This window comes from Dasypus novemcinctus, chromosome 15 (genome assembly GCF_030445035.2).
Source record: "Dasypus novemcinctus isolate mDasNov1 chromosome 15, mDasNov1.1.hap2, whole genome shotgun sequence".
Taxonomy (NCBI): Eukaryota; Metazoa; Chordata; class Mammalia; order Cingulata; family Dasypodidae; genus Dasypus; species Dasypus novemcinctus.
Genome location: NC_080687.1, coordinates 58318196 through 58344171, shown reverse-complemented (window position 1 = coordinate 58344171; position 25976 = coordinate 58318196). Strand labels below are relative to the sequence as shown.

Below are 25976 nucleotides of genomic sequence, written 5' to 3'. Positions count from 1 at the left end.
AGGAATACTGGTGTGGGATGTTATTGACAGGGGACACACGGTTGGCAGGGAGTTCTACAGCGCATATATCCAGGGTACATAAAAATGTTTGGATATTTTCATAGTGGAAACAATTAAAAACAACAACTGTGGGTGTGCTGAGTTCCTAGCCAGGGGAGCTCTATCACAGTCCCTAAAGGAACAGCAACAATCCCCCAAGAGCAACGGCAAAGACCAAAAGAGAATGAAGGTCCAACAATGAACCCGTGATACTAATGACTGTACTTGTGAGCCTGTGCACCTGAAATAAGAACCAGACCTAGAGCAGCAGTGTGCCTAAGAGTTACCTCCTGAGAGCCTCCGTGTTGCTCAAATGTGGCCAGTCTCGAAGCCAAACTCAGCATGTAAATTTGTTGTCTTCCCTCCAGCATGGGACGTGACTCCCAGGGATGAGCCTCCCTGGTGCCGAGGGATTACTACCAAGTACCAGCTGATGAAGTAACTAGAAAATGACCTTGAATAAAAGGTTCAACTCGGACCAGCAGAATATCTCTGTCTACATATAATAACAGGAGTTAAAAATGCTTTTTGACCTAAATCAAGGGGGAAATGGAAAGGACAAATGAGTTTCTATGGCTATGAGTCTCTAAAAAGGAGCTGGGACGTTATCAGAGGGGTTGCCCTTATGCACACCTGAGTAGAGTCCCAGAGACAGATAAAGTAGATACAACCCCAGGTATCGGTTCTTCTGAGAGCTACAGAGACCCACAGGTTCTATGGTCATGGCAGATGGAGTTCAGTGCCATGTCAGTTGGCCCTTCTTTGAAGTTGGTGTTTCTATGTGATGGAGCTGGACTCAGATGTGATCTCTTTTCACAAGCCTTTCCTGTTACTTTACCGGAATTGTAGTTGGTGCTGGGGTTTAATATATACCCAGGGGATCTGAATCTCTGGACTGACCATATGATAGCCAGGCCCTGAGACTCAACAGACTTCAGCTCCTACACTCTGGTTTATTGGACTTACCCCAGTCAGCTAACATGGAGGTGAAGAAGGTCAACCACCACACCATGGAGCCAAGAGTACCTACAACTGAAAGCAGGAGGATTGCATCCAACATCCATGTGGAATCTAAGCCCCCTCTTGACAGAGATGTGGAGTGGACACAACCAATCCAAGGTCCACAGGATGGAGGGATAGAATACGGATTAGAGTGGACTCACTGATATTCTTTTCATGAACTATTGTGATTAGTAATAGAAGAAAATGTGGCATTGGTGTGGAGAAAGTGGCCATGGTGGCTGCTGGATGTGGGGAATGGGAGGAAGAGATGAGATGTGGAGGCGTTCTCGGGACTTGAAGTTGTCCTGGGTGATGCTGCAGGGACAATTACCAGACATTGTATGTCCTCCCATGGCCCACTGGATGGAACGTGGGAGGGTGTGGGCTATGATGTGGACCATTGATCATGAGGTGCAACGATGCTCAGAGATGTATTCACCAAATGCAATGAATGTCTCATGATGATGGAGGAGAATGTTGCTATGGGGGGAGTAGGATGAGGGGGTTGGGAGGTATATGAGAACCTCATATTTTTTTAATGTAATAATAAAAAAATGAATAAAGAAAAAAGAAAAAGAAAAAATAGACAAATGGGGCCTCCTCAAAATTAAATGCTTTTGCACCTCAAAGGACTTTGTCAAAAGGGTAAAAAGCAGCTGACTCAATGGTAGAAAGTATTTGGAAATATTTGGAAATCTCATATGTGATAAGGGTTTAATATCCATGATATATATATATTACTCAACAATAAAAAGACAAATAACCCAATATAAAATGGGCAAAACACTGGAATAGACAGTAGTCCAAAGAGGAACTACAAAGGGTGAAAAAATACATGAAAAAATGTTCAACATCACTAGTGATTAGGGAAATGCAAATCGAAACTACATTTCGATATATTTCACACCTATTAGAATGGCCACTATTAAAAAGTCAGAAAACTGCAAGTGTTGGAGAGGATGTGGAAAGATAGGAATGCTTATTCATTGTTGATGGGAAAGTAGAATGGTACAGCCACTGTGGAAGACTGTTCAGCATACAGATTTGCTATGTGACCCAGCAATACCACTACCAGATATATATACCCAGAAGAACTGAGAGCAGTGACACAGATATCTGCATAATGTTCATAGCGGCATTATTCATAACTCCCAAAAGATGGAAATAACCCAGGTGTCCAATTGTGATATATACACACAATGGAATATTATGCAGTTGTAAGAAGAAATGAAGTCATGAAATATATGACAGCTTGGATGAACCTGGAGGATTGTATTAGTTAGGGTTCTCTAGGGAAACAGAATCAACACAAGATATCTGTCAATAGTATGCAACTTTATAAGAGTCTCTCACATGACCGTGGGGATGCAGGCAGGCTGCAAACCAGGGGCTCCAAGGAAAGCCCAATGAAGATCCTTGATGAGTTTCTGGGAGATGATGGCTGTCCAAAGACGAGCTGGAAAATTCTCAATACTGGATCACTTCCCCTTTTAAGGCATTCAATTGATTGTATAAAGTGTCACTCATTGATGACCGCCATCTCCCTGATTTATGTAGATGTAATCTGCGATCTATGAAGTCCCTAAAGTCCATAAATGTCCTTGTATTAAAATTAACCCAGTGCTTGCTTGACCAAACAACTGGGCACAATTACGTGGCCGAGTCGCCCATTAGCCTAACCATCACAAGGACATTATGTTGAGTGAAACAAATGAGACACAAAAGGATAAATACTGTATGATCGTGCTATTATGAACTAAATATATTGTGTAAACTCATGGTATTAATAACTAGAATATAGGTCAACAGAAAATAGAATAAGGGTAGAAAATGGAAAGCTGAGGGTTAATCTGTGCAGAACTGGAGAACAGGATGTTTGTAAATCTTTGGAAATGAATAGAAATGGTGAGCGCATATCACATTCTTTGTAATTATAATAGCAGAGATATTATATGGGTATGGTAGTATTGGAAGGGAAAGTCTAAGGATATGTATATTGCTAGAAGAAAAGCTAAAGAACGCAACATGGGACTGTACAACATGGTGAAAACTCCTATGAAATACAAATATGGGTAATTTTGCATATAAAAGGCAGTTTTTACAAAATATAAATACACAAAAACTAGCAAGGTAGAAACAAAATAGCAGCAGTGTATGGCAGGGGAAGCATGGAGATTGAGAGGAGATGGATTTTTCAATGTTTTTGTGTTTTTATTATCATTGGAATAACAAAAATGCCCTAATAGGATGTGAAGTGGTAAATGCACAACTATGTGTTTATACCAAACACCATTAATTGTTCACCTTTTTTGGATTTAAGCTTTCTTAATATGCATCAATAAAATTGATTTATTTTGGAAAAAAAAACAGAACTTCCCACTGAAGAAAAGTTCAGGACAGATGACTTCACTGATTAATTTCCCAAACATTCACAAGGAATTAATACTAATTTCAAAGCCAGATAAAGTTATCATGAGAAAATATCCCTTATAAATATGCATGCAGGAATCTTTAACAAAATACTAGAAAACTGAATCCAATAGCACACCAAAAGGATTATACACTATGACCAAGTGGGATTTATCCCAGGAATGCAAGGGTGGCTCAACATAAGAAAATTGATGTAATATTTTTATAGAATATAGGTAAAAATAACACATGACCATCCCAATTGACACATAAAATGTATTTGATAATTACAGCATTCTTTCTTGATTAAAACACTCAGAATAACTTCCTCAACATGATAAAGGGCATATATGATAATCACTAACATCATAGGCAATGGTGACAAACTGAAAACTTCTTACCCCATGTGAGGAACAAGACAGGAGTTACCACTTTTACAATTGCTATTCAAATTTCTACTGGAAGTTCTAGCCAGAGCAATTAGGAAATAAAAAGAAATAAAAGGCATTCAAATTGGAAAGAACTAAAACTGTCTGTCTTTGCAGATGATATGACCCTATATTTAGAAAATCCCAAAGAATCCACAAAACTACTATATCCAATAAACAAATTCAGTACAAGATTACTGCCAAAAACCAGTGGTGTTTTTCTAAACACCAGCAATGAACAGTCCTGTGACAGTTTGAAGTTATCTTATGAATCCCTGAAAGAAAAATATTATGTTGTTGAACTAATAAATTGCTGTGGGTGTGGGACACTTTAGATTGGACTTTGTCAGTGAGGTATGACTCAGATTGAGTCTCCACCCTCTTACTGGGTCTGATATAAATGGAAACACAGATAGACACACACACGAAAAGGGAGTTCTATCATTTTGATCTGGCACCATGAGAGAGGACTCCAGGTCCACCTACATTTGAGCTTGAGAAGAGAAGCCCTGAGAGGCTCAAGGAGCTGAGACCCAGGGACAGATCGTCACAGCTGAGTTCAAAGATAAAAGTAAAGACTAGCAGACCTGCTGTTCTGACTGATCACCACGTGGCAGGATGCTAGGATCAACAGTAGCTGCCTTTGGTGAGAAAGTTTCTCTGATGGTGCCTTGATTGGGACATTTCACAAATGTCCTTGGAACTGTAAGCTTTTACCCTAAATAAAATCTCCATTATAAAAGCATTACAAAAGCAAACCCATTTCTGGTACTTTGCATCAGCGGTACTGTGGCAAACTAAGACAAATCCAAAAGGGAAATCAAGAAAAAAAAATTCCTTTTATAAAAGTATCTAAAAGAATAAAATATCTCCGAATAAATTTAAACAAGGATGTAAGCAACTAGTACGATGAAAACTACAAAACAAAGTAATTAAAGAAGACCTAAATAAATTGAAAGATATCCTGTACTCATGAGGATTTAATATTATGTAAATGTCAATACTACCCAAAGCAATTTACAGATTCAATGCTATCCCAATAAAAATATCAGCTGCTTTTTTTTTTCTTTCCAAATATGGAAAAGACAATCATCAGATTCATATATAATGGGAAGGAGGTCCCAGATAGCCAAAACTATTTTTAAAAAGAACAGAGTTGGAGGAATCACACGTCCTGATTTCAAAGTTTATTACAAAGCTACAGTAATCAAAACAGTGTGGCACTGGCATACGGACAAATAGATCAATGGATCAGAACTGAGGGTTCAGAAATAAGTCCACACATCTATGGCCAATTGCTTTTTGACATGGGATTAAGTACTCTCAGTGGAGAAAGAACATTTTCTTCAACAAATGGTCCTGGGAACTTTTGCTACCCACTTGCAAGAAAATGAAACTGGATTTCTACTTCGCACGTCTTCCATCAATTAACTAAAAGTAAATTTATTGACATGAGGTGTATCAGTTTGTTATTATTGATGAATTCCAAAAAGAAATACTGGATGTTTATAAACTAGTCTTTTCCTCTGGGCATATGAGATTATACTGGATTTACTTAAGTAATCAAGTAAACCTCTTGTGCCAGTAGGGCATTGAATCCCCACCCTTGCTAGGTGGGGACTCACAAATAAAAGGCATGGCAAAGGACAGAGTTGGAGGGTTTTTGATGTTGGAGTTTGATGTTGAAGCCTTAAGCTGGAGCCCCGGGAAGTAAGCTCACAGAAGAAACAGAAGCAAGCCCCAGAAAGAGAGGAACCCTGAGTCCAGGAAAAAGAAGCCTCAAGAAGGGAGGAACTCAGGACGCCTGAACCCTCACAGATGTTGGCAGCCATCTTGCTCCAACATGTAGAAAGACTTTGGTAAGGGAAGCAACATGCTTTATGGTCTGGTATCTGTAAACTCCTACCCCAAATAAATACTTTATAAAAACCAACTGATTTCTGGTATTTTGCATCAGCACCCCTTTGGCTGACTCATACATGAGGTAAAACCATAAAATTATTAAGACAATGGAAAAATCTTTATGGTCTTGTATTAGGCAATTGATCCTTAGATTTTACACCAAAATCATGAGCAAAAGAAGAATGGATAAATTGGACTTCATCAAAATTAAAACCTTCGAGCATTGCAGCATTATCAAGGAAAGTGAAGAGCCAAGTTATAGAATGGGAGAGAAACATTTGGAAATCATCTATCTGGCAAGGACTTAATAACCATAATAAATAAATAAGTCCTATAGCTTAACAAGAAAAAGACAACCCAACTTTAAAATGGGAAAGACCTTTACAATTTCTCAAAGATACAAAAATGACCAAGAAGCACATGAAAAAGATGTTCAACATCATTAGCCATTAGGGAAATGCAAATTTGAAAATAAGTGTTGATAAAAATAAAAACCCTTGTTAATACATTGTTGGTGGAAATTAAAATAGTGCAGTTGTAGGAAAAGAGTTTCTTAGGAAATTAAAAATAGAATTACCATATGAGCTCACAATTCCCTTTCTAGGTATATACCTGAAGGACGTGAAAGCAGAGAACCCAGCAGTTATTTGTACACCAATGTACACAGCAGCATCACTAGCAAGAGCCAAATGATGGAAACCTGTGTCCATCAACAGATGAACAGATAAAACCATCCACAAAATTATACAATGGTGTACTATTCAGCCATATAAAGGAATCAAGTTCTGATATGCTACATCACATGAACTGTAAAGACAACACATGAAATAATATAAGCAGGATGCCAAAGGACACAATTCTAGTTATGAAATAACTAGGATAACCTAATTCAGAGACAGAAAGTAGATTACAGGTTATCGGGAGCTGAGAGTATGGGTGGAAATAGGAGATTACTGCTTGTGGTGGTTTTACACTGTATGCACCCCAGAAAAAAATATGTTCTATAATCCATTCCAGTGGGGGTGAACCTATTGTAGGTAGGACCTTTTGATGAGGCTACTTTAATTGTGACCCACCTCAATAAGGATGGACTTTAACCCTATTACTGCAAACAACCAAACCCAGAAAGGTCCAAGAGATGCTGCCACATGCCTTGCCTTAGGACAGAGTAGCCAAGGTTTGCCAGCTACCAGCCCAGGCCAGTCTTCAGGAAGAAAACATCTTTACTGGGGGAAAAAACCAACACATTGCCTTGAAACGAGCTCTATGACTTCAAAATAGTAAGTTGATACATTCCCATTGTATAAACCAATTCATTTAATGGTTTTTGCTTGAGCAGCCTAGGAAATTAAATCAATGCCTAATGGGCAGTTTGTTTTGGTAACAGGTGGGGTGATGGGGGCACGGTATTGTGAATGTAACTGATTACTGAAGAATTGTACAGTGTAAGTGGGTAGAGTACGAAGTCTCTGTATAGTATACATTACTATGCTAAACTTTTTAAAAAGGCATACTTACCACACATGAAAAAATATACAATAGTCCTCCACTTAAATGTCTAGTGATCATCCCTGGATGTTAGCTATCATTCTAGACCTTTTATAACAAAGTTTACTAGCTTCTCCTTAACATTATCATCAGATTTATTCACTTTGTGCATATTTTTCAGGTTGTGATGGCTGACATGAACACAACCTGCAAATACATCACGTATGTATATAATGTGCATCTAACTGTAATTTTCTTTTATTCTACCAAGTATGTCAATGTTCACTAACCAATGTTCTTTACTACTTTAAGCCAGGAGTCCTCTATCTCACAAACAGGTCTCCTCAACAAGTTTTATCAAAACTTTTGAGATGACAATGTACTTTCCCTTGAAAACAATGTAAAAAATGGAGGACAGGTTACTGTTTTAAAAATCTACTTTATAGATGGTAAAAAGTGTATCTGGGGGAGCAGACATAGCTCAGTGGTTAAGCACATGCTCCACATATACAAGGCCCCAGGTTCTATCCCCAGTACCTCCTTTATATATAATATATATTATATATATATATATACACCTGCAATGAAAAAAAGAAAACATTGCCTTACTAGTCATTCAAAAAAATGAAATATAAAAAGCCAAATTAGATAAATGCTCAGGTGAAAATTGTGAAATTAAGTTTTGAAAACTTTCAATGTCTTTGGAGGTTAACAGTTTTAAGCATTTTTCTAACTTCATTCCTTTCTTGACGTCACAGTATTATTTTTATACTTAGAACTCACGACAAGAACATTTCAGCCCTTATATGGAACAAACAGAAAACTTAACAGTAAAGAGTCAGGAATTAGGGGAAAGGGTAGTAATGAGAATTTGTGTATGTGTAAGAAAAGGAGTCATTACAGGCCGATAACACATTAGTAACTTAGTTGATTCAGAACTACTTAGGCCAGGTGAAAATGAAGGGCAATAAGAGGGGATTAGGCAATGAGAAGCCATTTCCTTGTATAAACATTTTCAGAATTCTGTAATGCCAGAGGGCTTATTTTTCTTCTTTCTAATCTATATTAATATAATTGATGTAAGATGCAGGAGAATTTTAAAAATTTAACAACTGTTTTATAAGACTTTTATTTTTAAAATTTTCAACATATAAAAATAATAAACATTATGGATATTTAACAAACAAAACAACATAATTCAACTATAAATAATAAAAATGTTGACAACCCCACATAAACATGTAATACTATAAACATTCTAAGCATACAAGAGTTTTCTAGTTCAAGTTTTACCTTTTTCAGTTCAAGTTTTATCACTTTTAAAAATAAACAAAAAAGCTGCTACAGCTTAACCAATTACTTTCGCTCCACTTGAAGAGCAGGGAATTTTTTCCCCCATGCCAACACACATTCATGAAATGGGATACTTATGGGCACAGGTATTAAAAACTGGAACAATCCAGTCTCCAGGCAAGAAAAGACTCCTTTGGTGTTTTCAGATTCAACAATCCACAGAAATTGTGTTAAAATAAACCACTTATAAATCTTGTGCCAGACAATATGATCTGTGTAATATTACACCCAAAACAGGTTCAGGACTCCAAGAATCAAAAGTAAACATCTATGAATGCTTTGCTGATACTTAAAAACTGTATCTTAAGAACATTCACTAAGGTGCTGGAATGAAGTCTTGGGGATAAAACAAATCTATACATCAATGCAAAACTTATACAATGCAAAAAAAAACTTCTATAATTCATCAAATGTTCTGTAACTATTTTAAGAATTACTCTGCCTTCTTTGTATGAAACATGGGAAGTTAAAGCAGAGCAGGATTACATCATATTTTAGGACTAGAAAGTTTTCCATTTGAAATGTGGGAAAATTGAGCCATGCTGAATTGATCATTTTTTTATTTTAGCCAAATTACCACCCTGCCTCTTATCAAAAGACCTAATGATAAGCTGAACTATATTTTGGGGCACGAATGAAGAAGCTGGGAACAAATAAAAAGTGTACAGTCATTTTGCATCCTATCTTTCAATTATGAGGCATTTCAAATGGACTGGGCTCTTTAACCACAGATCACTTATAATTATGCTGCTAGATTAGAATGAGTCACAAGCGATCATAAAGTCTAGTAAAGTCTAGACAGGTTCAAAAATGACACTGAAAGGTTTTGTAGCACCAATGACTTTTTTCCTAAGACACTTGAGGGGCTGCATCACTTTATAGTGTTATCTTGTAAACAAGACCAAAAATATTCAGTTGATCTGTATTTTGAGCATATATTTATAAACTCTATTAAAAAAAACAAATATAGCATGACTAGAGCAGCTAATAGTGTAAAATCTAAGTATATTGAAAATATAAAGATATATAAAAGGTTTCCATAATGCAATCATGCAGAGGTAAACTGCTTTCATTCAATTACACAAAAGTGATTCTGTACAGTTATCTACATAGTTCCATGGGAATCCTGTTCAAGGAAATTAATGACTATCCTTATTTTTAACTAGATTAATTGACACGTGGGAATTTAAATATGTAACTGTCTTAGATCTCACAGCAATTTTGAAAAAGCGCAATGATCTTAAAGAGAATCTCATCATCTTAACTGATTCTCGATGGCACATTCAATTTTGCTTTATTGTTTTTAAATGAAAAGCGAATAACAATAGTAATAAAAGACAAAGTTGAGGGTGCTGGTATGTGGTCCACATCCATTAATCAAAATAAACTCTTAACAGCAAACATCATCTCTTCAATGTTTTCTTTTGGGGGGGGGGGCGGTGGGTTGTTATAGGGCTGAGAATCTTTCCTTGAGAAGAAAAAGCACCGAACTAATCTGGGATGGTATTTAGGAACAACCCACAGCTATCTGCTAGTCTGGAAATCGAACAATCTTCCCCTGCCCCCCACCCCAAAAAAACGTAAAATAAAAAAATCTGTTAGGCTCTTAGGTCATAATTATATTAAAAGACTTCCAAAATGCATCCTTTTCCTTTAAACCAAGCCTTATGTTAACCAAGAAGTGTCCACCTACTGTTGTGTTCACTACATTCTTTTCATTTCTCATGAAGAGCAATGCAATGCATTCTCAAGGAAAAAAAAGTGTTTGCAGAGTATCAATCTGGCATAAAAAGGCAAAAAAAAAAAAAAAAAAAAAAGAACATGACTAGATGGAACTAAAAAAGCAATGGTGAGGAGAACAAGTATAATTTGCACTTTTATAATCAAGGAAGGGCTATTACTAAGCATAACTTCTGACTTCTCAAATGCCTCATGAGAATCTATGATGGAATACTCAGAAATTAGTTCTGTGAAACCTTTTTATGTTGCCCATTATAAAAGGATTATTTGGGGTAACTATTCGGAATGAAATTTAATCAGTCCTTATAAATAATTCTAAACCATAAGTAATTCAGACATACGCTTTTGAAAACAGGAAAAACTATATAGTCTTTAACAATGTTAGACACACACTATTTCCCCTTGCTTTTAAGATTGTCTTGATTGCAAGTGAAGGAAAACATGGAAAAACTGTGTAGACATTTAATAGATATTTTTTCAATATTTATAATCCACAGGTCATCAGTTATATCTGAAAAGCAAGAAAAGTAATCTCTTTGTTGGTGTGGAAGAACTAAAAAAAAATTTTTTTTTAAAGTGTTTAGGTAAGAGGCCTTGGCAATGACTTCACTAAAGTATATTTAGCAGGAAAGCAAGCTATTACAGCATGTAAAAAAGTATATTATCATCTGTTCAAAATTATTTTAAGTGGCTATCCTAACACTAGAAATAAATTCTAAAGCTCAGAAAAATTAAAACCAAACCAAAGTTAACTTTTTAATCATTTTCTTAATTCTAATTTTTTCAAGGTAATGAACAAAGAATCATGGTTTTACAGATTTCCGAGACACAATTCTCAATTTGGCTGAGACTGAACTTAAGTCATATTTGGAAACCAAGAGGCCTTGTTCCTTCCTAAAGTGTTTAAAAAACAAATGGTTATAAAGGAGGTGGTGGGAGAGGAACATTTAAGAACGTCAGACAAAGCGCACACACACTTCTGGACTTAGGTGTATCCCTAGAGAATTGCAAAAATGCCAATTATATTACACATAAATATCAATTCAAATTGAGAAAAGGCAAACAAAACGGTAAGATGATATTATTTTAACAGTCATCTGCAGACAGGAACAAGGTCTTGCTGTTGCAGTCACAAAGCTAAATTCAGGCAATGATGATCTCTCTCTGCTGGAAAAAGAGAAGATTATTAAAATTTTTTGAAAATAGGAAATAAAGCTAAAAATTCAATCACAGTATAAATTGATTCCCAACTTCTCTGAACATTAAAAAAAAAATCTATCTGAGGAAAGAATCAAAACCAAAGTTGCAGACAAGTTACAAAATAAATCAGTTTTGGATTAAAATGATTTTAACAAAATCTCTCTGTATCATGCTTTCTTAAACACTAAGCTCAAAGATGGCAGCACTACAACAGGGCAATGATCTAAAATTTTGGTTAGGAAACTGAGTAACTGACCAGATAGTAAAATTTCACAGAGGCCTGGGTAGGCAAAGTCTAAGAAATCATGCACAAATTTCAAGATATTGTAAATAAAAATAAAGGCAAGAACAATTTTCTTAAGTTTCTCAAAGATTTTCAAGTAATTGCAAGGTATGTCTAATTTCCATATGAAATCAAGTCATTATTTAATCACGCTATATGACAAATTCCTTTCTGAGGACAAAGGTCGATAAAAAATAAAAAGGGAGCACAATAAAATGGAACAGTGCCTCTTATATGAAAGAAGACTAGGATGATGAGAAGATGAGTGGATGGACAAAATAAAGATATAGGGAGGGAGGTAGTTAGGAAGGAGCAAGTATAAGTTTGATACAGAAGAAGTAAAATGCTTTCAGTTACACTAAATAATGAGCACACAACACTGATAAACTGCAAGAAAGTTATTTACCAAATTAGGAACTTTTTCTACTAGACAGATACAGTATTTTCATTAGAAATTAGAGAGAAGAGCAGTCAACTTCAAAGCTCACCAAGATTTCTTTCATGTGACTTGTATTTTGGAAAGATTATCTGCTGTCATCTGACAGGTATATAATAACCAGAAGAAAAAAAAAACTACTTTCTTCCCTCCATGCATATAAGGCCTGTATATATACGTTAGAGTAATTAACTAGCCAGTTCAAGAAATTAACAAGAACAAGGTAGTTCTTGAGATCTAGGGAAAGGACAATTTTTTGCCTTACAAATACCGTACAATGGTGATTTAATGGTAGAGATTTAATGATAGATTAAATTTCTATCTTTCATTTATAGGGTTTTAGAAGAACAAGAACCAGAAAAGCCCTGAGAAAGAAGCCAGTAGAACTACTTCAACAGAATTTCATGCAGGACATATTTGTTTTAAAAGACTTTTATAAGAGGAAAAAAGCACGTTTATTTATATAAATTCTAGGACTACAACTAATTTTCAAAAATTAGTCTGCATGATATGGAAAGGGGGGAAAAATATTGATCAAGTTTGTGTAATATTCTAAACGGTCATCAGTATTTCAACACATCAAACAAGCAACTGTTTGCTTTCTTTGTGTAATCTTTATATAAGTCACTAATTACTGTTTCAAATAAGACTGGAAATACAGTCCCCACATAACAGTTCTAGTAACAAGAAATTTCCTTCAAATAGCCCAGCCATACTTTCTACAGGTTATCAGCTAAAACAATGAAGTCTTGTTTTTATAGTAAACTACTGCATGCTACATTTAATCATATTACAATGAAACAAAAGCTATGGAATACTCTCCCATCCTACAACATGTTTTCATTAAATGCTTTGGGCATCAGTTAAATACTTAATTTTCAAAATGTTACAATTATCCAATACATTTAAAACACCATCGCTTAAGTAGAGACGTAAAATATTGAGTGAAAAATTTAAAATGACAACTCAACCATCCCTTGAGGTAATCCTAATCAATCTTTTAACCAGTAAAATACAATTTCCCTCATTTTTTTTCCCTGCAAGTAGCTACCTACATTGTCCTCAATCTTTTCCCCACTTACAACTCATTCTACACAGCCCAGAGCCCTACTACAGCACAGAATTTTGTAATGGAGCTTTAGAATTAAATGTATGTCTCAGGATTTAGGTAGCATATTATAAAAGAATAAAGTAAATTGAGATGACGAGGAGGACTTAAATCTATATTGGTAAAACTTTTGTCATTATTGGCAAATACTTGTATTTTCAGAGTTTGAGTTTAGGAGCAAAAGGAAAAGTTATAATTAGGGAGGGTTAAGTGCTAGTGAATATAGAAGTTAACCTATATTTTATAGGTTGAATAGAATTTGTGCCAGCAAACATCTGGGAACACTACACACAAAACTGTAATGAGACATCTGAATTGTTATAACCAAATCTAAGTTGCTACCATTGGTAAGATAGAAATAATACCAACAATAGATAGAATCAGTTTAAATACATTAAATTATTTCAGATCAAACATTAATATACCACCAGGGGAATCAGAGTGAAAGGGACCTTTCAAGATCATCTAGTCCAACCCCTTTCATTTTACAGACAAGGAAACAGCCCCGGATAAGTTAAAAGAGTCATCCAAGGCCAGAGTTAGCTGCAGAGTTGGGATCAAAAGCCAAATCTCTTAAGCCTTGTCAAGCACTTTCATCTTTGGATATAAAAACTGAGATGGACTAGATTGATGGCTCTTAGCATTTCTAATTTAACCCCTGAAACTGACCACAATATCTAGTACTCCAAAACATTAATGCCTTCCTAACTGTGGAAATTCCACTAAGACTACATGCATATACCTCCATCAGTACTTGCAACCCCAATGGTGAGAAACTTAACTGTATCAACTATTAAGTAAAATTGTCCAAAACTGAGGAGAACTTTTAAGGAAATTTTGAAAAATTGATAAGAATTAACAAGGGAGGTAATTGTCACTCCTTTATTTAGAGGGAGATTTAAATATGCATTCATTCATTAATTCATCCAACAACCACCTGAGTGCCCACTATGATCCAGGCTTTGTGATAAGCACTAGAGATAAAAATATGAATAAGACATGGTCCCCCTTCCTTAAGGAGCTTGTAATCTAGTGGGGAAGACAGACATATAAACCAGATAAATTATATTACAACGTAAGTACTGTAACAGAGATATGAACAAAGTGCTGTTTTAAAAGGGAGGGTAAAGCTATGTTATGAACTGGCTAATGACAAAAGTCTACTAATCTTTTCAGATAGGAACTAACAGCATTTACTGTAAACATAACCTCATGCTGAATGAGTACTTAGAGAGGAGATAGTGAGATAGAGTAAAAAAAAAAAAAAAAAGAAAAGCTGGCACTGAAAGTAGAATGCCTGCTTTCAAACCCAGTCCTTCGACTTACTGTGACTTTGGGCAAGTCACTCCATTTCTATTAGTCTAAGTTTCCTTATCTGTAAAATGGGAATTAACAAATACTTCAAAGGGATATCTTAAGGTTTAAATAAGAACAAATGAAAGTACATGTAGAGTATTATTTGTAAACATCTCATTAATAAAATATCCAATAGCAATTACATACTAATATTTATAATTAAAATGATAGTAATGTTAATAAACACAGAATTTGTGAACCTAATGAATGTTACTCATATTTAGTCCCCATACTTTGGGACCAAATTGAAACATACTTGTCTTTTGATTCATTTAAAGCAACCTGGCTCAAAACATTAAGTTTTAGGTTACTACTGAATTTAAGTCTAGGGACATTGATTAGCTATGTACAGATATTAATAAACAGAGTAGGTGATTTCATTTACATAAGGGAATTTTTACAATAATAAAAAAAAAATAGGCTAAATTCACTCATCAAATTAGATAGCCAAAAATCAGCATGGAGATTTAACTGGCCTTTGAAAGATTTACTTTCTTTGTAATACCTGTTTGGTGTAAAGAGAAGAAACGTGAGCCTCTGCCAATTTGGCACCTTTCACGACTACTAAAAAGAAAAGAAAACACACTTACCTAATGAATCAGAATAGCACATAGTCAACATACAAGAGACTATATAAAAATATATCATAGATCTAAGTATAGAAAAGAAGTTTTTGAGGAAAGTCACTATTTTGGCATCTGAAGTCTAGTTGTGAAATTTTAAATATAAATATATACACCAATTGTAAGCTAAAACATTCCTATAATACAGTATTACCATGAGGAATATATACAACTTTAACCCTCAAGTGTGGGAAGAAGAAGATTAAGAACAGCATCCACTAGTTACTCCATTTTGTGGAAACTATGGTGGTGGTTGAATTAGGTTGTGATGTGAGGACTAAGTATTAGAAGAAAGTGATTTGAAAAATGTGACTTTTTATACAATCACTATACTCTCAGTAGGGGCACAAACATTTGTAAGCATAATGATGAATTTAAAAAGATAAATATGTATTCTCCCACCCTCTCATTCTACAAAGAACTCATTTATTTCCTGGAAACTTCTGTTTCAACTATCAATGATTACATTCACTTGCCAGAGAAATCCATTTAAAAATCACAATATTTGTGCAAATGTGAAAGGTTTTTATACAGGTATAGGAAATGCACACTTAAAATATCAGACTGGAACACTTACCAAACAGTGTTTTCCTAAAGTAGTATCTATAGTACATTTCTTTATTCATACATCTTCAAATGGTCAAGTTTTCTTTCATACATCCAAAATGTAATGTGATGTTTTCTTATTCATCAAATGTTAGCTCTACTTGAAGTCTGGTTCCAAACTAATCAGCCTGCTTTTAAATTTTAAGACATCTGTTGAAAATTTATAGGATCAAACCAAACTGAAGTGGTATAAATTTTAAACATTGGATAGTACATTATTGAAAAGGTACCAGTAACCATTATTATTAAGAATAAGTTAGTGATTATAGCTCCTTTTGTGATAATTGAGGGGAAGGGTAGATCACCACCTGGAATGGTCTATTTATTTTAATTTTTTTTTCTTTTTTTCTTTTTTTTAAATCAAGGAACATTGTCTTGGCCGTTTTTTGGTCATTGCTTTTTTTTTTTTCTTTTCTTTTCTTTTAAAAGACCATTCCACTTTATTTTTAACATCTGAATGCATAAGGACTCATATGCAAAGCAGTCATACACCATTATCATTAAAACCCATATGGTAAAATACATACACAAGTCCAACAAAAGGCTAATACATAGTAAAGCCTAAGCATACTACTATGTAATATTATGAATACATAACTTGAAGACTTAGTTAGAGTACTATGTTATCTATTCATTTTTGAAAACATTCATTAAGGTTTTAAATGCAAATTCATTCCTTATTTGGAGTAAAACAAAAATCTTCTAAATTATAACAAGTATTGGTCATAAGTTTTCAGACCTATTCATTAAATTACAAAGAACCCAAAGAATTCTGTAACTTTCAGTAGAAGTAGGTAATAAAAACATTGCATATGTTTCTAGTGTGATGTCTTTAGCAACTGTTTACTGAAATAAAATGCAAACATCCATCTTTCAAAATACAGGATCAGAAGGTAGTTTTCTTCTCTTTTGTCTATTTGTGAAATCCATCTTCATCACATTTTACCAAAAATTGTTTTTACAAATATGTAAAAGTACATTAGATAATACTAATGAAACACAGGTAGAGTTCTAGCATATGCAGCTCAATGATCAGTCAAATCATCTTCTCCAAGAACGAGATTCATTGTCCTCTTCTTCTTCATCATCATCTTGAAGTAATGAGTCATCCACCAAAGACTCTTCCTGAAACTTTAGGTTAAAATGTATTTAGGAATTTACCCAAAAGAAAAGAAAAGAAAAGAAAAAAGGTGATACTTTTAAATACTGATCTCTTTCAACAGAGTCGAATATAAAGGTATTTCTACAGCTAGAACATTCAAGAAACAAAGAAGAGCAACCTTTATCCAATGGCTTTCCTAGTGTTATCTATTCTATTGCTGGCATAAAACTGTCCCTAAAGAAATACCAAAGGAAGCATCTGTACATGCCCTTTCTCCTGCCTCTCTCTACCAAATTATGCCATCTTTTAGCCTTCAAAGTATTGCTCAATTTTTTTTTAAAAGAAAACAACATCATTTAGTCCTCTTTGGCTTCTCTCATCTAACTAAATAAAAAATATGCATAAAATTCTACCAAGATTTCTCTTCTACTGAATTTAACCAACTTTTTCTTTTAGAGCATTCCTCTTTTTTCTCAATTGCCTTCATAAAAGCTTCTTAGACTGCTTTTTCAAACTTTTCAAAGTACCTAATACCAGGAGCTCTCCTGCTTTTCTCCCCAATCAATTCAAACTCATGGAAGGACAAAGGTATAATCTAAAATATAAAATGACAAATCATGTATATGAGTTTCAAAAGATACATTTTATTCTTGCATTTGAACTACGGATATGCATAATACTCCTGAAATATCCTTCAAATGAAATGAAGTAGCATTTATGAAAATCTAACATAAAATATGGAGTCATTTACTTTTCCCACCTTACCTTTATTTCTCAACCTTCTCAATGTTTTTAATACAATTTATGATTAAATAAAACAGAGTTCTTATTTTTAAGTTCTTGGTTTCAAAAGGCTCTCCTATTTCATTTTTCTATATACCCATACCTCTCAGTCATCAGACTAATTACTGATACCCAAGAAAAACACATTCTTTGACACCCTTCCTAAAGTTTATTCCTCTGCCTAAAATGCCTTTCTCAACTTTACCAGCCCAACTCTTGATTATGCAAAGTTTTATCACTTAGGGCCCAGCTCTACTGTCCCATCCCTTCATGATTCTTTCGGACAAAAACAATCACTTCTTCCTCTGAGTTCTGGAAGCATGTTGTTCAAATCTGTATTCAGCGTTTAACAGTCTGCCTTTTATTAGAATTAGTGTGTTTGCCACCAACCCCCTTTCCAAATTATAAGCTCCTTGATTACAGGGACCGTGTCTTATTCATTTTTGTGCCTATCACAATATCTACCATATAGCAGGCATTCATTCTACTGAACTGAAAAAGATATGAATTAAAGAAAAGTTGAAATGTTAATAAAGCAACTGAGTAGAATAGGCTAAATCTTAAGATGTTACAAGATTTCCTGTGAATGAAATTCTAATGAATAATTATTGTCTTTAAGAATGAAAAGTAAGCATATATATGACTTTCATATATTGTCTTTGGATTAGCAATCTACAGTTATTCTCATACATCCAGAAAATTTAAAGTTGACTGCATTTATCTGATATCCCCTGCGTGGAATATGGCTCAGGAATAAATAAAATAAAATTACAGCCATAAAATCACATTTTACACAAAAACCATGAACACTTAAAAGCAAAAACAAGTGGGGGAAAAAACATACTTCCTCTTCATCAGGTTCAACTTCTTCTGTTTCAACAGCTGAAATATTAGTTACTGGTTTATTCCATGCCAGTTTTAGATCCTGCCCTTTGAAACGTGCTCCATGAACTGCAGCCTGAAACAATGAAGGACAATGGATTATGGAAAACATTAATAATTCATGAAGAAAAAATTTAAATTTTGTAGTTCATAATATAAAAAATAGCTAAATACAACGGAAGATGTCTATCTTATTTATTTGCTTGTGGTTATTTACTTCTCAACATATATACTTATTTCATTTTTCATGGTTTTTACTTCTAAAAATAACCTAGTGATTGGGCATTCATTTAAAAAGAAAACAAGAACATTTTCTCTTAACTGAGTAGAGCTAGTTCATTACTAGCTCTAAGAATGATGGCCACATGTTTACAATACAATGAAAACTGTTATTCAGGACAATTCCAAGGTACTTCAAGATCCTGGCTGTAGCTTCAAAGTCAAAGTTTAAAATTAAAATCAACAGCTAAATGTATTTTATTGCATTGCCTTTGTTAATTCACAAATGGTATATCTAGTAACTATTAACTGGAAATCCTTCACAAATGTAAATAATTTATTTTTAATTACAAACGCTATACCCACCAACCAAAAACTCACTCTCCCATCCCTGGTAACCTCTAATCTATTTTCTGTCTCTGTAAATTTGTTACTTCTAGGTATCTCATGTATGTGATATCATAAAACATTTGTCCTATTGTGTGTGCTTATTTTACTCAGAATATTATTATCATAGTTCATCCAACATGTCTCAGAACTTCACTCCTTAAGCTAAATAATTTACCATGGTGTATATATCATTTTGTCTAGCCCTTTTTTGGTTGATGGTAGTTTCTACCTTTTAGCTATTGTGAATAATGTTGCTACAAACATTGGTGTACAATTATCTGCTTGAGACCCTGTTTTCATTCTCTTTGGATATATAGCTAGGGGTGGAATTGCTGGGTTATATGGTAATTCTATAACATTTTAAGGAGCTGCCTTACTGCTTTACACAGTGGCGGCACCATTTTACATTCCAACAATGCATTGTTTCAATTTCTCTACATCATTTCCTACACCTGTTACTGTTTTTGCTTTTTTTTTTTAAATGTGGATGTAAAGTGTTATCTTGTGGCTTTGATTTCCATTTCCCTTGTGGCTAATGATGTTGAACATCTTTTCATATAATTATTGGCCAACAAAAGAATAATTTTGCATGTGTAAAGTATATTATTTTCAAATTATATCAACTGATCCCAACCACCGTAAAATTTCTGATGTACCAGTATTAGCATATATAAGAAAAAATACCCTAAACATTCCTACTGCAAAACACAGTATTTCCTACAAATCTTATATGATTGAAAATGATAAAACTTAAAAGCTTAGGAAACATTTGACTCTAAGAGCTTTCTACATTAAGTGGCAGGTTGGAAATAGTGCATTTAAATTAAGGTAACATTAATTAATATAAATCAATGTTAGCAACATAGTGAAGTAACTCATAGACACAAAAGATTTATAACACAATCTCAAAGTACTACATAAGGTGAAATGTAGAAACAATGATAAGTTCAATGATGTCTGAACATGAGTTGTGTGATATCAAGTTTCCAGTTAGACTTCACACCTATTAAAATGCAGCTCAGTAGTTTTTAGTTCATGGCTTCATCACAGTGCCAATATTCAAACAGAATTTTTTAAAAGAACTCTGTGATATTTAAGTTCAGAAGCAACTTATAATTTTTTAACCTACAACTATTACTTAAAACATATCATATTACTGTAAGGAATTCTAATTGCTTCATACAAAATGACTACTCAAAAAACTTGTCTATTTATTCAGCTAAAAAGGTAAAAAAATGTTACTGGCACAAGTTCTTAACAAAAAGTTTTGATGACCTAACTTTATAAATCTCTACATTCACCACACACTTTTTCACATTTATGAGTCTACCATATTCTAGAGTTTCCATTTTAAAATTATTTATAGTACAATTTTCAAATCTAGGTATATTTAACACTTTATTGACTTTGCACCATTAGAAACTTGCTTTTTAAAACTGTAAATTTCATAATTGAGTTTTTGCTTTTTGAAGATGCAAATTTGAGAACCATTCCTAAGAAGATATAAGAAACATATTCCCAAATTGTTTTCAATGAAAACTATGTATTTAATAATTAATAAACAGAAGAGTTCAAGCAACCAGTATTTCAGGTAATTCACAACACAAAATCTTCAAGTTTCCAAATTTCATCTACAACCCATCATTTTACTTTCTAAAAACCCAAAAACATCAGGCCATATAAAGTAAAAAAAAAAAAAAAAAATCATAATCCATGATTATCCAATTTGTACAACATAACCACTATTCTATGAAGAGTTTGGAATGAAGTCCTACAAATAGTTTTCTATGCACATACTAAAACAGTTTTCTGGGGAGCAGATGTGGCTCAAGTGGTTGAGTGCATGCTTCCCTGGTACGAGGTACAAGGTATGAGGTTCATTCCCCAGTGCATCCTGAAAACAAACAAACAAACAAACAAACAAGGGAACCAATTCTCACTGGGGAACCAATGTGGTTCAGTGGCTGAGTGCCTGCTTTCCGTATAGTCCTGGGTTCATTCCCAAGTACCTCCTTAAAAAAAAAATTTTCTACACATATGTGCATAAACATATACGTGAAACATATATAGGAACATACCTTAATGGTTTTATAACTTACTAAGTTTTTCATAGGTATCTTTCCATATCCATACCAATTAGTCACCTCTATTGAATACATATATACACATTATATTTTTAGCATAATCAAACCAATGTTTTATTAATAGATTTTAACAGCCTCATGTACTTGTATACCTTGCATGACTTCTATCAGATTGTTCCTTGGTTTACTTGTTCCATCTGGTTTACTTGTATATTTTCTAATTAGTGTTTTATCCTATTTTTGGAGAAATATTTTTTCCCCAATTGGGTGGTCTCCCCCCCTGCTGATTTTTGCCATGTCCATTCGTTGTATGATCTTCTGCATCTATTTCTTTCCCTCTTCTTTTTTTTTTTTTTGGTCTTCTTGTTTTTCTACTCTAGAATTCACCAGGATTCAATCCTGGGGACCTTTGATATAAAGAGAGGTTCCCTGTTACTTACGTCACCTCAACTCTCCCCTTCGTCTCCACCCTGCTGTTTTTACTGTCTGTGTTGTCTTCTCTTCTTCATTTTCTCTCTAGAATTCACTGGGATTCAATTCTGTAAACTCCCAATGTGGAGAGAGGTTCCCTATCAATTGTGCCACCTGAGTTCCTGGTTTCTGCCCACGCTTCACCTTAACTTTCCCCATGTCTCTCTTTTGTTGAGTCATCATCTTGCTGCATGACTCACTTACACCGGCACTGGCTCACCATGCAGGCACTTGTGAGGGCAATCTACACAGCCAATGGCTCACTGTGCAGGCATGCTTTCTCTTCTTTTTCACCAGAGGCCCCAGGGATCAAACTCAGGTCCTCCAATATTGTAGGTGAACCCAGATCCTCCCATATGATACACAGAAACTCTTATCACTTGCGCCACGTCCACTCCTCCCCCACCATTGGGTTTTGATTCTGCTTTTTATTGGAGGAGAAGGGGTGGTTATTCTTTTGTTTTGTAATGAAGAAATTTTAAATTTTCATGTACTCAAATTTATAATTTTCTTTTATGGTGTCTAGATATTATGCTTTCATGCCTTGAAAAGCCTTCTCCACATGAAAATTTCCTTCAGAAATTACATTTTTTCAACTGTGTTTTATATATTAAGAAAATTAAACTTCAATCCAACTTGAATTAATTTTGACATAAAATGTACACAATACCTTATATTTTTGAAGTAGCTAATCTGCTGTTCTAACACCAATTACTGAATCTGTTTTACTCTAATTTAAAACATCTCTTATGTGATCCACTAAAATTCTTAAATCTATTTCGAAACTCTATTTTGCTCTATTATCTATTTCATGCCATTATTATTTTGATTACCTTATTTTGAATTCAAAATCATTTCTTCATCTTCACAGTATATTCTCGATTATTTTGACATTATTTTGTCCTTGTGACTTTTGGAATCTTTTGGCAAGTCCAGTATCATACTGTCTTCGTTACTGTCACAAAAATACTATGAACTAGATCAGTGGTGTTCCTAACAACGTACTGTAGTAGTGTAGTGTATCAAGAGTTCTTCAAGCATTTCATTAAAATGGACTTAATAAAAATGAATAACGAAGGGAAGCAGCTGTGGCTCAATCGACTGGGCTCCTGTCTACCGTATGGGAGGCCCTGGGGCTCGTTGTGAAGGCAAGCTGGCCTGTGCCTACGGAGAGCTGCCAGTGCCCGCAAACAGCTGATGCAGCCAAGATGATGCAGCAAAGGGAAACAAGTAGACACAGAAGAATGTGCAGTGAATGGAGACAGAGAGCAGACAGCAAGCAAGCCACAAAGGGGGGTGGGGGATAAATATTTCTTAAAAATTATTTTTAAAAAATGAATAAAGAACATTACATTTAAATGCGCTCTATAGAATGCTTACTTGAACAAGGTGGAAGAGCCAAAATGAAAAAGGAGTGGGGGAAATAATCTCAGGTGAAGACAAAACTTATTTTCTCATCTCAATACAAATACAGGTGAAAATAAAGATGAAAAAGGCAATTTTTGAAAAACTAACAAAGTACTAAATTGAAACCAGGAAAAAAAAAAAACTAAACCATTTCTACAGAAAAGACAAAGTTTTGTTGTTTTTTTTTAAAAGACACATGGTCTTAAAAAAGTCAACAGACCCTGATAGTTTCAGTTATTAAACTTCTAAGAAACAGTTCCCATGCTACTTAAATTGTCTCGGAGCACAAAGATGAAAACTTTCCAATTATTCTTTATAAAGTTAGCATGATGTTGATACTAATGACAATAGTGCCCACTCCCTGCAAATCCACAAAACAATCTTTTTTTTTTTTTTTTAAAGATTTCTTTCTCTCCCCACTCCCCCACCATTTTCTGCTCTCTGTGTCCATTCACTGTGTTTTTCTGTGTCTGCTTGTATTCTCATTAGGCAGCACTGGGGATCTGTGTCTCCTTTCGCTGCGTCATCTTGCTGCGTCAGCTCTCCATGTGTGGCACCACTCCTGGGTGGGCTGCAGTTCCATGCGAGGGGGAACCCTTACGTGGGGGCATCCCTGTGTGAGCCAGCACTCCTTCCGTGCAGTAGTGCTGTGCATGGGCCAGCTCCCCACACAAGCCAGGAGGCCCCGGGTATCAAATCCTTGGACCTCCTATTTGATAGGCAGATGCTCTGTTGAGCCACATCCACTTCCCAACAACAATCATTCTTTTGAAAATCCATTTAAAGGGTAAAAATTTGAAGAAAAAAAGATATTTAAACAGCCTTCAGTGATTTATCAAAGAAAAATAAAATAAGATGGCATTTATAGAAGTGAACACAGTTCTGTATTTGGAAATAATATAAATAGATGAAAGGGGAAAATCATCTTTATATCTATAAATAATATGACAAACTCCATTTCTGATTAAAACAATTAAAAATCTCCATAGCTTTTAATAAAACAAGAATAGTTTGTATGCCTGACAGATTTTATAATATATACACTCATATAAAAACTTTACAATAAGTTTATCTAGTTCCAGAAATACAAAATAATCTATGAGAACTGTCCTTTTAGTAATACTAAATCTTTCTCTAAAACATCATCTTACACGTTATTTAATCTTTTAAAATAATTTAAAAGAATATCAGGGAAATGTAAATATTGATGGGATATTTGAGAATATTTAGGAAATATTAACCATTTTAGGTAAATTAAATATGTCTGTTTATCTCCTGTTTACCTCCTGACTTTTCAAAGTCATTTGGAGACTGTGATTCTAAATGGAGTATATAGAACATAGCTTTTCACAAAGTGATCTGACAAGATAAACCTTGTTAATGTAGCTCTTGCAGAACCAGCATTCAGCAAATACAGAGAAAATTGCCCTGATGTGGAGAAAATTACAGAAGAATTGAATCTGCAGTTCCAGTGTACCTTAAATTTTTAGTAACAATAATGCTAGAACTAATCTATAAAAGAAAGTAAGTTTATTAATGTCTGTAATACTCAATATACAGTGTGTCGGCATGAGGAGTTACATTAAATTACCAGAGTTATAAAACACCACATAAAATCTAATTTTTAGGTCTTAAAAGGAAAGACTTTCATTCTCTTAACTCTTGAGTTCAAACCATATGGCCATTTCTCACAGGCTTCAGACATGGATGAACTAATTCTGGTAGCACAGAGCACATGATACAGCAGTACTTAACTATTAAATGAAGTGGTAAAAACAAACCAAAAAACTCCGCCATGTACATGATTTGATTACTCTTGAATCTACTTACATATTTTTCTTGCTATAAAGTTACTATTTACTCAGTCTGCCCCATCAACTTGACTGTTTATGCTGCACTATCCTCTAGGAATCCAATTTAGTGCTTCTAACTTCAGGTCTAAAGAGAGAGTTTTAAAACCTCTTACTCTATTTTGTTTCTATTCATTTTCATTGATTTAACAATCATTCCTCATTCTGGAAAAAAAAAAAAAAGCACAAAAATATTAATGAGAGCTAACAGTAAGACTATTCCAGGCATTAGTCTAAATAACATACAGGCTTTGAATGAGTAAATCTTAACTAGTGTGAGTTGGGACAAGAGTGGTCAAAATGGGTCAGTAAAACAAGATTAATTCTCCTTCCTTTGACCTAAGAAGATATATATCCCTTTGAGTATTGGACTAAAGCATTTCATCTTTGTGAATGATTCTTCTAAATTAGGGATTTAACCATCCCTATTCTGACACTGGATCCTGGACTCCTGGCAGAGGCATAGGAACAAGTAAGGGTAGGGAAAATAACATTCTGGAGCAGTCATAGGTAGCGGCTACTTCCTTCTGTCCTGTTTGGGTACTTACTCAAGCTTACTACATTGGGGCACTGATAGACAAAACAGGAAAAAAGAAAATAAAATAGTAGCCACAGTCAAACCATAACAATCATAACTTAAATTTAAAGTGTCCCATTTATAATTATTTTATTCCTTACAATGCGTAAATCTCTTTCCTGGGGAAAATTTCTTGCTGTTCAGCTATATCTGAATGTCTCAATTAACTAATTCCCATACTTTTGCCTTGAAATTCTATGTATCTAACATTACAGCAATTAAGAAGAAATTCATTCCG

At 34.4% G+C, this 25976-nt stretch overlaps 1 protein-coding gene across 6 annotated transcripts in view; it reads right to left on the bottom strand.

The window, feature by feature from the left end:
* Positions 1-8381: 8381 nt before the first annotated feature.
* Positions 8382-25976, bottom strand: part of RBM26 (RNA binding motif protein 26) — an 88748-nt gene continuing 71153 nt past the window's right edge. For all 6 annotated transcript variants that reach the window (XM_071208243.1, XM_071208239.1, XM_071208240.1 and 3 more), the window contains 4 exons: positions 18703-18816; positions 15945-17104; positions 15250-15308; positions 8382-11528 (listed from right to left, as the gene is read on the bottom strand). In XM_071208243.1, coding sequence (XP_071064344.1) covers positions 17015-17104; positions 18703-18816 — 204 coding nt within the window. In that variant the 3' untranslated portion in view covers positions 8382-11528; positions 15250-15308; positions 15945-17014. The remainder of the gene's footprint in view (positions 11529-15249; positions 15309-15944; positions 17105-18702; positions 18817-25976) is intronic.